The 16732-nt window shown below is 34.1% G+C and overlaps 1 protein-coding gene across 2 annotated transcripts in view; it reads left to right on the top strand.

The window, feature by feature from the left end:
• LOC114334463 (S-adenosylmethionine mitochondrial carrier protein) overlaps window positions 1–16732 on the top strand; it is a 50468-nt gene that overhangs the window by 15767 nt on the left and 17969 nt on the right. For both annotated transcript variants that reach the window (XM_028284504.2, XM_028284502.2), the window contains exons 4-5: window positions 12183–12299; window positions 13637–13796. In XM_028284504.2, the coding sequence (XP_028140305.1) occupies window positions 12183–12299; window positions 13637–13796 (277 nt within the window). The remainder of the gene's footprint in view (window positions 1–12182; window positions 12300–13636; window positions 13797–16732) is intronic.

Raw genomic sequence — 16732 nt, 5'->3', positions numbered from 1 at the left:
TCTAATGACTCCCGGTGATTATTTTGTCAAAAAATCTACCCCCGGGAAGGGGTGGAAGCTTCCTCCAATATAAAAGCATATTATGGCATAAGGTAGAAATTTTTTCTTGAGCTATTATCTGCCTACTGTGAAAAAATCAAGTAAGTTGAAAATTAAGACGGAATTCGGAGCCATATACCCTTATTGACTGCACTGTATGTCAAAAATATAGACAAGGCATAATACTTACCTATTAATGATTTTACTCAGGTCAACGAACAAACTCAAAAACAAAGTGGTATCGCATGTGTCTTCATCTTCTTTTATTGGAGTAATAGTTTAGAAAGTGTCTTCCACTTTGATGATTTTCGATACCAGTCCTAGTTGCTAAAAACTGTTTTGAAATATTTGATTTTGACACGGCTAGAGCCAAAGATAGAATACAATGAACTTCTCTTTCTGCGCTCGCTACAAAAAGAAAAAGCATTTTGTTATTGTTAAGAAGTATTATAAACGGATTTGTATAAATGTAAATTACAGAAAACTATTTTGAACTCAAGAGATTTCTCTAATTGACTTGCTTCTTAATGAAAACTGTCTTAAAGAAATATATTATCATGCGAGATCAGCCAGAAGCAATGACCAAAGGTTACTGGTAAGTTTATATATTACAAGAGCGGTTAGGTGAGGTGGATGTCGATTAACGATGTTAATCAATAGATATAACACATTATAATTCAATTTAGTATAACCTCCAGAAAATTGTAACATGTTAATTTCGCAAAAAAGACAAAATGCATTTAAATACCTTGTCATCACACTATCTAGCTACGGAAGGCTCGAAACAGAAGTGAAAGATCAAGTGAATAGAGCAAACAGAGCCGCAGGCTGCCTGAATGAAACAATATGGAGAAATAAAAATACCGAAAAAGGAATGAATGGCAAAATTTACAAAACAGTCATCAGACCAATAATGACATACGCGGCAGAAACACGACGCACGTGACACAGAGAGGACAAAAAGAATGGTAGAAACAGCAGAGATGAAAACCCTTCGAAAAACCGATGGCAAGACACTATGGTACAGAGCTAGAAGTACAGACATCCGACTGATATGCAAGGTTGAGAACATTATAGTCTGTTTTTAAACCAAGAGGAGTAATTCAAATTTCCCGCACCGTAAAGCTTGTTTGTAATTGGTCCAACCTCATGCCAGAGGTTCCACTGTTATCAAATTTTGACACTAATGACATTTATAAAATTTTGACACTATTGGCATTTCATAGGTTAATCAGCAATTTTTTGTGTTTTCTGAGTTATTCCTTTAATCTTTAGATTTTTAGTCTACGTTTATATACAAAAGTTGTTTTTAGAACTCTTTAGCGACGTATTACTTAGTATAATATAATATTTCAGTCAACACAGTCATGATCGAAGGTAGTCTTTCAAATCAGTTTAATGTCAATAGAGGATTAAAGCAAGGAGATCCCCTGTCAACAGACTTATTCAACCTAGTACTAGAAAAGATAATTAGAGGAGCCAATATCCAGACAAGCGGTACGATTCTCAACAAAAGACAACAATGCATAGGTTTTGCAGATGACTTGGTGTTTCTGACACGTTCAAGAATAGAACTTCGAAAAATGTTCAAACAATTTGAAGAAGAAGCTAGAAAATATGGCCTGACTATAAACCAAGAAAAAACCAAGTATATGGAAATAAGAGGGGAAAATGCAGAAGAAAATAAATGGATCACTCTAACGACGAATGACAGAGAGTATAAATTTGAGAAGGTAACTGAATTTGAGTACCTTGGAGTAACCGTTACAAATAGAGGAGACGAAGAGAGAGAAATTGATAAACGGTCATTGAAAGCTAGCAAAGCAGTAGGATCATTAAACGCACTGTTGAGGGCCAAAACGTGTCCAGGGCAGCCAAGATTCGAACTTACGAGACAATAGTGAGACCAACGGTGATGTATGCATGTGAAACTTAAACCATGAATCAGAAACAAGAAAAAAAGCTAGAGATTTGGGAGAGGAAAATCTTGAGAAAAGTTTTTGGTGGTATCAAGGAAGCTAACGGGGAATGGCGCAGAAAAACAAACCAGGAACTAATGCAAATATATAAGAGACCCAAAATAACACAGAAAATCAGGGCGCAGGAGTTAGATGGTTGGGACATGTTTCACGAATGCCACAAGAAAGAAACGTCCTAAGAGTTGTTAGCAGGAGAACAAGGGAAGAAAAGAAGAGGGAGACCACGAAGGAAGTGGTTGGATGCCGTCCGGACTGACAGAAGAAATGGGTACAAGAGACTGGAGAGAACAAGTGAAGGACCGGAAAAAGTGGAAGAATTTAGTCAAGACTATCGAAGCCAAGGGCCTCTAAGGCCTGTAGCGCTGTTATTCTTCTTCTTAAAGTTCCCTCTCCTATCGGAGGTTGGATATCATAATGGTTATGGTCACTTTGTTGGCTGCTGCTCTGAATAGTTGTAATGAACTACAGTTAAACCATTCTCTAAGGTTCCTCAGCCAGGAGATGAGTCTTTTTCCTATGCTTCTTCTTCCTTGGATTCTTCCTTGCATAATTATTATAAGCGCTGTTATATATACAGGGTGTTTCATTAGGAAACGGAAATACTTTAATGGTGAATAGAGGTCACCAAGGCGGTTCTAGGTATACTAAATTTTTTGCCCTACCGACTTTTATATCCGAGTTACAGGGTGTTTTATCTATTTTGCTTATTTCTTTCCTAAGCCATAACTTTAGAACCACCCTGTATATTTGTTTAATATTTGGTACACATATCTCTCATTCAAAACTCAAACGACCGACATACTAATCACAAGAAAAATCAAGGTCCGGATTAACACAAAATTATAAAATAATTGTGACCTTAAAACAACACCCTGTATATTGAAAATTTAAAAATATGTTTGCATACTTGAAAAGAGCACAAAAAACTAAGTCTAATAGTTCGCTTAGATTTTTTGGCCAGACAATTTTTTGACTTTAATTTTGAAATTATAGTGAATTTTTTTAAGAACTCCACATTAAAAAGCAGCATTAAAGCTATAAATTATTAAATGTATTGAATAAATACTCATTTTAAAATGAATCAATATTTATTTACCACATTGGAAAGACCCAATTATTAGTCACAAGAAAAATCCAGGTCCGGATTAACAAAAAAACATAAAGTAATTGTGACCTTGAAATAACACCCTGTATATTGACATTTTCAAAAATTGTTTGCACATTTGAAAAGACCACAAAAATCCGAGTTTATCGATTCACTTTTATTTTTTGTGCAAAAATTTATTAACTTTAATTTTGAAATTAAATAAATAAATACTAATTTTAAAAATAATCAGTTATTATTTACATCATTAGAAGGACTTACTTACTAATCACAAGAAAAATCCAGGTCCGTATTAACAACAAAATACAAAGTAATTGTGACCTGGAATCATCACCCTGTATATTGAAATTTTTAAAATACGTTTGCACACCTGAAGAAAGCACGAAAAACTAAGTTTAATGTCCCGCTTTAATTTTTTGTGCAGACAATTTAATGACATTACTTTTGAAATTATATCGAAATTTTTATTATGAATTCCCAGAGTTCTTAAAAATTTCGACATAATTTCAAAATTAAATTCATTAAATTGTCTGGCCAAAAAATTTAAGCTAACGATTAAACTTAGTTTTTGTGCTCTTTTCATACCTATGTGCAAACGGATTTTGAAAAGTTCAATATACAGGGTGTTGTTTCAAGGTTAAAATTACTTTATATTATTTTGTTAATCCGGACCTGGATTTTTGTTGTGATTTGTAAGTGGATCATTCGAATGTCGTAAATAAGTATTGATTATTTTTAAAATGGGTATTTATTTCATAACTTTAATAATTTATTGTTAAATGTGCTTTAAAAATCTGCTTTTTAATTTCAGTGTTCTTAAAATTATCAATATATTTAATTTCAAAATTAGTCATTAAATTTCTTTCACAAAAAATTAAAGCAAACCGATAAACTCAGATTTTTGTGGTCTTTTCAAATGTGCAAACAAATTTTGAAAATTTCAATATACAGGGTGTTGTTTCAAGATCACAATTACTTTATTTTTTTTTGTAAATCCGGACCTGGATTTTTCTTGTGATTAATAATTGGGTCGTTCCAATGTGGTAAATAAGTATTGATTAATTTTAAAATAAGTATTTATTCAATAGCTTTAATAATTTATAATTAAAAGTTAATAATACCTTCTTTTTAATGTCAGAGTTCTTAAAAAATTCAATATAATTTTAAAATTAAAGTCATAAAATTGTCTGGCCGAAAAATTGAAGCGAACGATTAGACTTAGTTTTTTGTGCTCTTTTCAAATATGCAAACAGATTTTCAGAATTTCAATATACAGGGTGTTATTTTAAGGTCACAATTACTTTATAATTTTTTGTTAATCCGGACCTGGATTTTTCTTGTGATTAGTATGTCGGTCGTTTGGGTTTTGGATGTGACACATGTGTTCCAAATATCAAAAAAATATACAAAGTGGTTTTAAAGTTATGGCTTAGGAAAGAAATTGACAAAATAGATAAAACACCCTGTAACTCGGTTATAAAAGTCGGTAGGGCAAAAAATGTAGTATACCTAGAACCGCCTCGGTGACCTCTATTCACAATTAAAGTATTTCCGTTTCCCAATGAAACACCCTGTATAATATAATATTTATGGATTATCAACAAAGGCCGATATTATCGACCAAAAAAGAAGATGTATTTGGTGATATTTCTAGTCACTTTCTTGGGTGTGAATCTGTCATTTTAGTTTACTCCTCTTGGTTTAAAAACAAAGCTTACTAACTGGGTAAGAAACAGCACAGTAGATTGGAATAACTACCTAAACCGAATGAAAACAAATAGACTAGTAAGAATGGCGAGAGACAGTTTCCCAATAGGGCTTTTCATCGATTGTCATTTGTCATAATATAAATATACACGGATTATAAGACATATGACAGAAGCTCGAAACAAATGATTGTGAATGAAAAGCCCAATAGGAACACGATCAGTAGGAAGACCACGAAAACGATGGAGTGACAATTTACTGGAGGCATATTGAAAAAACAGAATAGAGTCATGTCTACACAAAAAGAAGAAGAAGAAGACACATTGTAATTGGCAGAAATAGGTCCATAATTAAGAAATCATGCTAAAAATACGGTTATTCAAAAAATAAGTCCTACAGTTTGTTTTTCAAACTCGTGAACCATGAATGAAACATCTTTGAAAAACCTTGATGTTTTACTATATTATCTATAATATACAAAAAAAAAACACATTTTTAGGGCTCTTATAATTTTTGTTTAAATATTACTTTAATTTTAATTGCACCACAGAGTTTTTCAAGGTTTCGTAATTACGATTTACATTTTTTGCTGTTTACATACGACTTTTTTTATTTACAAAATCCCGCTTTAACCTAATTAGTATATTAGCGGCGTTGTAATAACATCTATTTTACACTTTGCTTGATAAATTAAAGTGTTTTAAAAACAAAACTAAGTTATCGATAGTGTTATTTGAATTTAGAATGGCTTTAAGAGTTTTGGGTTAATGGTATTTAATCCCTTAAGGTGTACGCTCGAGTTAATACGAGCGCTCTAAACTGGCCAAACTGTGCACACTCGAGATAATTCGAGCGGCTTTGTACTTTATGTTGCTATACTTTTTCACACTCGAATGCAATCGAAAATTGGAAATAACAATGAGAAATCAAAAAAGAACAATAATAATCTTCATTTTCTGATTCACTTATTTCTCAATAGATATTTTACTAAAGTATAATTTATAATAATATAGGTTTGTTCCAGCACAACGAAAAACAGTCATGTAACGATCACTTTCTGCGCAGTAAACAAAATACGTTCCAACAAAAAAATAACTGTTCATCGCATCCTCCTTCCGATTGTTCCAAAAATTTTTTTGATCGGCCTGTGACAGTTTCGTGACCATCTTTTCAGTACTTTGATAAATGTAAGTACTCGTTGGGTTGATCTGCGCACTAGGATCCGTTTTCGAATTACCGTTACCAGACGATACATTAAAAAATGTTTTTTTTGACCGGTCTTTTTAAAAAATTAAGGGGTTAATTTTGTGACCATTGATCTTCTCACACTGTTCCGATAGCACATGTTTTACTGCAAGGGGTGAACTCATCACCAATTGGGCGTTCTTCTTTTTTAAACAAATGTTCATATGAAAACTGTGTATGTCCAAGTCGTAACCGGAAAATAATTATTTGCTTTCGTCTAGATACCTCGGGTGGTTGCCATGATCAGCATCATCAATGGCGTTACAACTCTTCGTGAGTCTTTGCCGCGTTTACTATTACATTTCATGTTTGTCGGTTTTGTGCCACTAATTCCTATCATCTCACTCCCATTTTCTCCAGATCTTCTTTAACTGCATCTTTCCACCTTTTTCTAGGCCGTCCTACAGACCTTCATCCATCTGGCCTTTCCCAGAACACATTATTTTTTAGGCGATTGTCATTACTGCTTATCATATGCCCTGCCCGTCTGAGTCTATTGGCCTTTATATATCTGACTGATTTTCCTTTCCCAATAGAGACTCTAAGGGTACGAACATGCCGAAGATACATGGATGTGCGCGGTGTAGGTCGCCATCGCGGTCGCTACATCGATGTCAAAACAAACCTTCATTTTCTTGTGAGATCGCACATACCAAGGATGTGTCACCCGTTCACCCTCGACCTATCATCGCGGTTTACAGCGATGTCAACGCCAAAACAAAATAGTTTGTTTTACATCGCGATCGAGCTGCTGATCGCGTATTAAATTAAAGTTTATTGGTGATTTTTAAACTACGTGACATTCCCCGGAGATACGGCTGGTGTATTTATTCATTTCTTGTTGTAATCAGGTTGCGACAAGTTATGGTTATATGGAAACCGCAAAGAACACTGAAAGGAAGGTATCTTCGGTATGTTATGCCCGTCATCGACGTAAACCTCGACCGCGATCGCGACCTACACCGCGCTCATCCATGTATCTTCGGCATGTTTGTACCCTATAACTCGTTATTGTATCTGCGCCTCTGTTCGTTTGTCACGCTGTCTCTGCAAAGGCCATATATCATTCGAAGAATTTTACGTTCCCACATCAGCAATTTATTTACTTCTCTTTTTGTTAGCGGGTGGTTCCATGGTTCAATTTTATTTTTATCTCCTGAAGCTAGAGAATGAATGACAACCGACCAGTCAAACAAGTGTGGGAAGCAAGAAGTCAACACAAACGTGGAAGAGGCAGGACAAGAAGAACATGGGATGACGTGATTCGAGACACACTTAAGAAGAGAGGAAAAACGTGGACGGAAGCAAAAATACTAGCAAGAGACAAAATAAAGTGGGGAAAAGTACATGATATTTCATTGTAAACTCTTAGCGGTAACCCTCGAGTAATTCTCGTACACTTTAGAAGGAAGGTGCTTTATGAAGTAGCTTCTTAGATCCATACATACAGATTGGGGTAACATGGGTATACTGTTATCGTTTATGGCTTCTTTGCCATTTCTGTCTGCTGCTTCATTACCTGCTATTCCAACATGTGATGGAACCCAGAGGAATTTGATGCAATTGACTGTTGGAATTTTTGCAATACAAGGTGGAGATGAATATACATTTTATCGGAGTTGTTCTGTATGCTCCAAGTATAATAATTCTTAGAGAAGTATTATGTAACATATCCAAAAGTTTTAACATTGTTTTGCGGGCAGATGCATGACGAAGAGTACCCATGTGCTATGTTTTTTGTTAAGGGAATAGTTTTAGAAGTTAAAGCTATTTGGAATAACATATTTTTTATATACTGAAAGTTTATATTCTGGGCAGGTTCAACTATACCATCATCCTTGTACCAGTACAAAAGTTATATTGAGTTAGTGAATAATTTTTTTTCATTTTTGAATCGATGAAGTAAGACAGAATATCAAAAAGGTTTCGCTCTGCTCTCAAAAAATATAAATTCTATAGAAGCATAAATATAATATTATCTAATTGTTGTATTTAATGTCAAAACGTTACTGTAGTAATTATCCTTGCCACTTTATTGTTTATAAATATAATACGTAACGATTTTATCTTGTATTTTAAGATTAACATTTTTCTATTTGTCTTTCATTAATAAACCTTAAAAATTAACGAGATGTTAATATTTAAGTTAAATTAATGTCAAATTAACTTTAAGTAGCAGAATGTTACACATTTTTTCCACGCGGTGTTCGGAATCATAACACAAAAATGTTATAAACATAAAAGATTTGTAGAAAGCCTATAGATTCTAAAAAATTAATTATTGACGAAAATGAGTCTTATCGTTTAGGTAGGTTTTGTCAGTATATTAGTTATACAACTGGCAAATAAGTGGGGTTTATTGCTTAACAGATTTATAATCTATAATTAATAATAATCATCTAAATCTTGTCACAAAGGTTTTACGTTTTAATGTAAACTATCAACTTCTTTCTTTTACTAAACTTTTTCATGCTCAGAAAGGAACTTCATCATCATCATTGGCTCTACAACCCATGGTGGGTCTTGGCGTGTTCCAGAATCAGCTTCCATTACTTCCTATACTTCACCTTGGTTTTCCAATTTCGTACTCTCCGTACTCGCAAGTCGTCTTCCACCTGGTCCTTAAATCGTGATCTGGGCCTGCTTCTTCTCTCCACTCCATCCGGTCTTTGATTATAAATGTGTTTAAAAGGTTCCACGTCGTTCATTCTCTCTAAGTGGCCTAGCTACTGTAGCCTGTTTATTTTGATAAATCTACCAATACTATGTTCACTATAAAGGCGGTAAAGCTCAAAATTATAGATTCTACGCCATAATCCGTTTTGTAAACATCACTAAGTGTATTCGGATATTAAATTCTAATATGGATTTGTATAGTGCGTTTCTGTCTACACTGTGATAGGCACATCTAAAATCCGCAAACAAATTAGTGAGTATTAATTCCATACTCATGTGTTTTTTCCAAAGCTTGTCTTAGAAGGAATATTTGATGGGAAGCAGACTTTTCTGGCGTATAAGCATTTGTTTAGGTTTTTGTAAATAGCCCAGTCGGGATACCATTTGACCTTGCATTAGGAGCTGCCCCAAATTTTATTTTTCTAATCTTTAGGGGGGTCAATAGTAGCATAAATTTAAAATCTCGACTGAATTTGACCGTTGCGTTAGCCGCCATCTTGATTTTAAACGAGAACCGTTTTTGCTCAATATCTCCGCCATTTTCAACTTTTCGACAAAAAATATACAAACTGAAATTGTTGAAAATGCGATTTTCTATAATTTTGTTTATTATAATTTTTTCGTGCGGTCCTTGTTTTCCGAGTTATGGGGAAAAACAGTGACAGTTAAAGCATAATTATTGATTTATTGAATTATCTTGTTTATTATTACTTTTACAACAAATTTTAACCTATACAAAAATGAAGAGAATTAAATTTTGTACCATTTTGATCTCTTTCATTTTTTTGATAAAATCAATATTTAAGGTAGTACGTATGCGGTAAAGACGCGAGCGTAAGACCCGATTGATTTTAAAGCAATTGTTTTTGTTCAATATCTTCCCCATTTTCAACTTTTCGACAAAAAGTGTAAGGACTGAAATTGTTGCAATAACGATTTACTACAATTTTTCGAGAGAACCAGTGGCGGGTCTAAGAGGGGGGATGGGAAGATTCCCCCCAACGGGGTCCAAAATTAAAAGAAAATTGTTGAAATATTAAAATATGTTAGCTGACATGAAACTTAATTATCGACAGACAAATTTAACCAATAAAACCGGCTAGTTAATAAAATTAAGTGAACTTAATGCATATAAGTTATTATTTATGTCTTTTATGTACTTAGTTTGGTTGGTGTTTCATTGGAAGTTTCAAAAATTGTATAAAATATAATTCTCTTTATTTTTGTTTATGTACAATTATGTCGTAAAGTTAATAATAAATGAGACAATTCAATAATTATGCTTCCCCTCCGCTTCCACTATTTTCCTCCTTAACTCGGAGAATATTGATCGCATAAAAAAATTGTGGAAAAGAAATTGTAGGATATTGCGTTTCCAACAATTTTAGCTCCTATCGTTTTTGTCGAAAAGTAGAAAATGGCGGAGATATTAAGCAACAACGGTTCTCCTTTAAAATCAATATGGCGGCTAATGCAACCGCGGAATTCAGTGGAGATTTTAAATTTACACTACTATTGATCTCCCCTAAAGGATAGAATTATAAAATTTGGGGCAGCTCGGAAAAAGATTCAATTCAGTAATTATGCTCCCCCCACCACTTTTTACTATTTTCCCACTTAACTCGGAAAATATCAACCGCATGAAACAAATTGTTAAAAATAAATTGTAGGAAATCATATTTGGAACAGTTTAAGTTAAAAATGGCGTAGATATTGAACAAAAACAATTGCTACAAAATCAATCAGGTCTTACGCTCGCGCCATTATCGCATACTTAGTACCTTAAATATTAACTTTAGCAAAAAAATGAAACAAACTAAAATTGTGTAGAATTCAATTCTCTCTATTTTTGTATAGGAACATTTTTGTCGTAAAACTAACAATAAACGAGATAATTCAATAATTATGCTCTATTTATATTTATAACTGTCACTATTTTCCGCTATAACTCGGAAAATATCGATGGCACGAATTAAATGTAAAAATAGAAATGATATAAAATTACATTTTCAACAATTTTGGTTGTTATACTTTTTGTCGAAGACTTGAAAATGGCGGAGATATTGAGCAAAAACGGTTCTCATTAAAATCAAGACGGCGGCTAACGTAATAGCGGAATTCAGTCGAGATTTTAAATTTACACTACTATTGACCCCCCCTAAAGATTAAAAAAAATAAAATTTGGGGCAGCTCCTAATGCAAGGTTAGGCCTGTTATTCGTCTAACCCGACTGGACTAAAATCGTAATATGTCCCAGTTTTCGACCTCTTTCTCCTATGTTCTTATGGCCTACTCGCTTTTACTCCTGCCTATTTTGGTATTGGATTATACCTATATATACTCCATCTAATTTACTTACCGTTGCACGTCATCCGCGTCATAGCCAGTGACGTCACATGATACCAACACGAAATATTTAGGCGGTAGGTGTGTTCTTTTTTAGAATCACTTTGCCGAGTACACTGGCATTAGAGCCACTAGACATATTTTATTATATACGCGTAGAAATAACATTTAAAGATTTCTATTAATGTTAACTTAAAGAAATACACAATATGTTTCATTTAATTTGTATAAATGGATTATAAAGCGCTTTTATGAAGCACATTTGTTCGGAATACACTGTAACTATAATCGAACGAAGGTGATATTTTGGCATAAATTGGTAACATTTATTTGACAGTTGCGGTGATGACACTTCATATTTGTTTATATTCTTTACTATAAGTATTTGTTTTATTATATTTACTGTTTTTATTATATACTTCAACGTAAGATTATAACTTAATTGTTGTTTTCTATTTCTAAAGTTTTTATTTATTTACATTGAATATTAATTTGTTTTGCTGTATAATCCACTTCCGCAAAAATTGTGTGATGTATGATTTAAAATGAATTCAAATTTTTTTTGTAATTGGGCAATAATGTCAACTTAGATCTCTAACGTAGATAATGACGTGCAACAATAAGTAAATTAGACAGACTGTACCTAAAAACTACTAACATATCATAGCATGGCATCATTAATCAGTCCGGATTTGTCCATTGTTGAACATAGGCCTCCTCCAGATATTTCCATCTTCTTCTATTCTGCTATCCAACTCTTTAGAGGTCGTTGGTCCATCGCGTTGGGGGTCTTCCTTGGCTTCGCTTGTCTGCCCGTGGTCTCCACTCAAGCAATTTTTTTGTCCGTATTTCATTCTTGCAACGTCCCGCCCATCTCCATTTTTGACTTGTAATACGTTCGATAGGATAGGAAAGACAGGATATAAGGAACGCTCAGTACGTTAAATAGAAAAATAAAACATTATAAACGTAAAAATATAGATATGAAAAAATACAAACTTAAACCAATTTTTTTAATAGGTATAATAAGTTTATTTTTTATAATCCAAAAACGTTGATTTATTTATTCGTATTTTTCTTTGTAGGCAGCATGTTTAGTGAGAGTACCAATGGAAGTCGTGAAGCAGAGGAGACAGACTCAATCAGGAAATAAATCCTCTTTAAAAATTGCCTTGTCAGCATATAAACACGAGGGTTTGAGGGCAAGTAAACTTTTTAATACATATTCAGGGGCTATCCTAGTGTAAAAGTACGAAATTCATATACTTTTTTTGGGGAATTTCTAAAATACAAAGTACTGTAAGTACCAATAGGGAACTTGCACATTTTTTTATTACATAATAATGTTTAGTTTTGTAAAAAATTGGATTTCCAAAATTTCACGCTTCTAAAACTCATAATAACGTAGAAGTACAAATTTAAAGTCTTCGGTATCTTAAAATAGGTCAAACGGCCCGTGACGTCACTCAGTTTAACTATATGGTTCTGTTTATGGTTATATTTAGGTATATTCTTCTGCTTCTTCTTTAGTTTATTGGCCTCCACCTACTTGGGTATTTGGCCAGCTCGTCGTCGCGGAATAAAGGAAAAATATTTACATTCTAATTACATAGTATGTCATTGTAATCATATATACCAGTTTGTTGAGATTGGAGTTTGATATAGTTATTGAAGGAAAGGAAAGAAGGTTTACTATGGAAAATAAAACCATTTTGTAAAAGTACAAATTTTCTATGAATAGTTAAAACGATCAAAAACACTTGTACCGTCACATAACTGCATTTTCTACTGACGTTTATAATGTCTAATTTAAAATTATATACAATTTTGTTTACTTTGTTGGTTCAGAATGTAAACATATAGCCCGATGACGTCACGACGCGTTTTGGGCTGGTTGGTATAATTTGAATTTTTAATCGTCTTTAGGGGCCAATCGAAAAACAAACAAAACTTTTTTATCTTTGATACATGTTTTAAATTATGTTCTGTTGTGATTTATAACATTTTTTTCGAATTTAAAATTTTATGCAAGTTCCCTATTGTTTTGAAAATTTGCATGATCATTTCGAATCGTGGGTCACTATGACAAACTCTTTCAAAAATTGGTTTCTTAAAAAAATCAACAGAAAATTTGAAAGTAACCCAAAGGCAAAAGGAATGGTATATATTCGGAATAACGCTAAGACAGTAAAACACATGTTTGTATTCGTAATAAGACAATATGTAAAAATAGAGTAGAAAATAACTACCTTTCAATGGAGATTAGGATGGCACTTATAAGAAGAGAGTATGGAAGATGGTGCATACATAGAGGTTATTACTATCTGGAGACCGAGAAAAGCAAAAGAAAAAGACGAAAGTCAAATTCAACATGGAGAGATTTTATGACCAAAATTGGTGAAGCTATTTGTGACCTCTTTTTTCATATGTCGGTACGCAATTTATTTTGATATTTAATTTCTAACATTACTATATTTTCTTTACCACTATTCGTTTAATTTTAGGTGATAATTGATGTGTTTTCTGTTTATTATTTTAGGGTTTATATAGAGGTTTTTGCTCAACAATATTGAGAGAAATACCATTCTCAGTTATACAGTTTCCAATACTGGAGTATTTGAAGAAAAGTTATAGGAAAAATTTTAAAAATAACATACATCTCGACTCTTGGGAAGTTGCAGTATGTGGATCGATAGCAGGTAAATATAAATTATTGAAAATCTAATAGTTTTCGTAGGTTTTCATCGCATTGTCTGTGTTTCGTCTGCCACAGTAGATGATGCACGTTCAATACGATGCGGCAATGCAGAAGTGCTTTTTTGAGGTTTATTTATACACATAGTTTCAAAAGTTATGCATCACCCTTTGTATTCACGATGTTTACGCTTTTATAAATCCGTAATTTTATCACATCTTTAATGTGCCTTTTTTATAAAAAATATACCATTTTTGGTTTTTTATTTTATTTGATCTGATTTAATTGACCTGGTTTTGCCAAGGAGTAAACATTTGAAAAATTTATTCTGGTGAAATTTTCGAAAACGTGATTAAAAATGAATCGTACTTTAATTTCTGAGTTGGACCGTATAAGAATTATCGATTTAGTTGAAGAAGGCCATTCACAGCGGTTCGTGGAGGAAAGAGTGGGTGTTTCTAAGAGTGCTGTCTGACGGATATGAAATAGGTTCCTGGAGACAAACTCGATACGGAATAGAGCTCGGTCTGGTAGACCCCGGATCACCAATGATCGACAGAATAGATATACCAGAATTTCCATCCTTAGACATTCTTCGATGTCTGTACCAGCCCTCCAAAGAGAATTCAGGCATGCTACAGAAGTCAGAGTATCGTTGGCTACAATAAGAAGAAGAATTTTAGACTCAGGTATGAGGAGTCGTCGACCAATAAGAGTTCCTCAGCTACAACCTAGACATGTTTTGGACCGCCTCCAGTGGGCTCAAGAACACATACAGCTCCCCCAACAGTTTTGGAATTTTGCGCTTTTTTAAGACGAGACCAGAATCTGTTTAAATAGTGATAACCGGCGAATTTGTGAGTGGCGAGAGCCAACAAAAGCTGCACAACTAGCCACACACGAATTCGCCGGTTATCACTATTTAAACAGATTCTGGTCTCGTCTGAAAAAAGCACAAAATTCCAAAACAGTTGGGGGAGCTCTATGTGTTCTTGAGCCCATTGAGGCGGTCCAAAACATGTCTAGGTTGTAGCTGATGAACTCTTATTGGTCGACGACTCCTCAAACCTGAGTCTAAAATTCTTCTTATTGTAGACAACGATACTCTGACACCTGTAGCATGCCTGAATTCTCTTTGGAGGGCTGGTACAGACATCGAAGAATTTCTAAGGATGGAAATTCTGATATATCTATTCTGTCGATCATTGGTAACCCGGGGTCTACCAGACCGAGCTCTATTCCGTATAGAGTTTGTCTCCAGGAACCTATTTCATATCCGTGAGACATTACTCTAACGCAAGCCGCACACCAAAGAAACATGAAACGAAAAACATGATACATGAAACGTAAAACATGTTTCATGAAAATAAAACACTGCTAAACAAATCTCAAAGTCCGCCTACCAATGAAACGAGTGTGATTCATGCTCATGACACATTTTTATTTTCGGAGACTTTCATAAATGGCCGGACGTATATTTGTTTAGAAGTTTTTTATTTCCATAAAACGTAATTTACGTTTCATGTTTCTTTGATGTGCGGCCTGTCTTAGAAACACCCACTCTTTCCTCCACGAACCTCTGTGAATGGCCTTCTTCAACTAAATCGATAATTCTTATATGGTCCAACTCAGAAATTAAAGTACGATTCATTTTTAATCACGTTTTCAAAAATTTCACCAGAATAAATTTTTCAAATGTTTACACCTCGGCAAAACCAGGTCAACTAAATGGGTAATCAAATAAAATAAAAACTAAAAATGGTGTATTTTTTATAAAAAGGGCCCATTAAATATGTGATAAAGATACGGATTTACAAAAGCGTTAACATCGTGAATACGAGGGGTGATGTATAACTTTTGAAACTATGTGTATTACCTTCTTCTAATGGCGCTACAACCCTTTGTGAGTCTTGGAAGCGGTACTGCAAGAAGAAGAAGAAGATAGAGACGAATTTGCAATGGTTATAGACAAGCTTCATTAATGGAGTCGGTAGTCGAAGAAGAAAGACTTGCCACCTCTGGTAGGCCAGTGCTGGATACAGAGAACTTATGTGGGCGTTTCGCCCTCCTCGTCACACAGGTGTTACTTTGAATTATCCACTAATCCGAGTAGATGTAAGTGCCGTCAAATGAGGCCAATGAGCATACCGACCATCAGAGAACATCTACTTTTTAAGTAAGACAGTAAAAGGTAGCAAGTAGAGTAAGAGAATGTGATATTGTTGGACGGCCTTGCTGAGTGGAGCCTAGCTTGTGTCATATCTTCTTTATCGCCCGAAATGCAGGAACCTCCCTTTAGTACCTCCCTAATATTACGCCGAAGTAGTACTGAAGGCCACTCTAAAACGAGCTCGAGCCCCAGAGGCAGAGTGGACGAGCCGTGTCTCGCACATACATTGGCCAGTTCATTATTGTTGGCACTCAAGATTAAATTTACTTTGTTGGTCATCTTAGCATCTGTATCGTGCCATCTTATACTCTGGAACTACCTTGGAGCCAATTATGGGTCCTTGCAGCCTTCCTAGTGTTGGAAAATTCTCGAGAATGAAAAATCGGAAAATTCTCGATATGGAGAATTTTCTGAGAATGAACCCCATGACGCACTTAAGAATATTGTTGAAGATGAAAAATAGGGTTTTAAAAATCATGATCTTATATACAAAATTATGAGACGAAACAACAGTGTTCTTTTATATAAAAAAATACAAAAACAACAGAAAACAAAATTTTTTTGATAAAAAATGAAATTTTCTTCTCAGAAATGAAACAGCAAATAATCGATGTGGTATGATAAAAGATGAGACCTCAGATTCAGAATCTATTTCTATCATTAGCTCATCCTAGTCATCTACAATCTGCATTTCAATGTACTGATGAGTTGTGGGATTTTGTTTTCCACGAGTGGCCAGCTCAGTCATGGATTGGTCTACGTCTAACAAT

Source organism: Diabrotica virgifera, chromosome 3, assembly GCF_917563875.1.
Source record: "Diabrotica virgifera virgifera chromosome 3, PGI_DIABVI_V3a".
Lineage (NCBI taxonomy): Eukaryota > Metazoa > Arthropoda > Insecta > Coleoptera > Chrysomelidae > Diabrotica > Diabrotica virgifera.
Note: the sequence above shows the minus strand (reverse complement) of the source record. Positions and strands in the feature narration are given on the sequence as shown.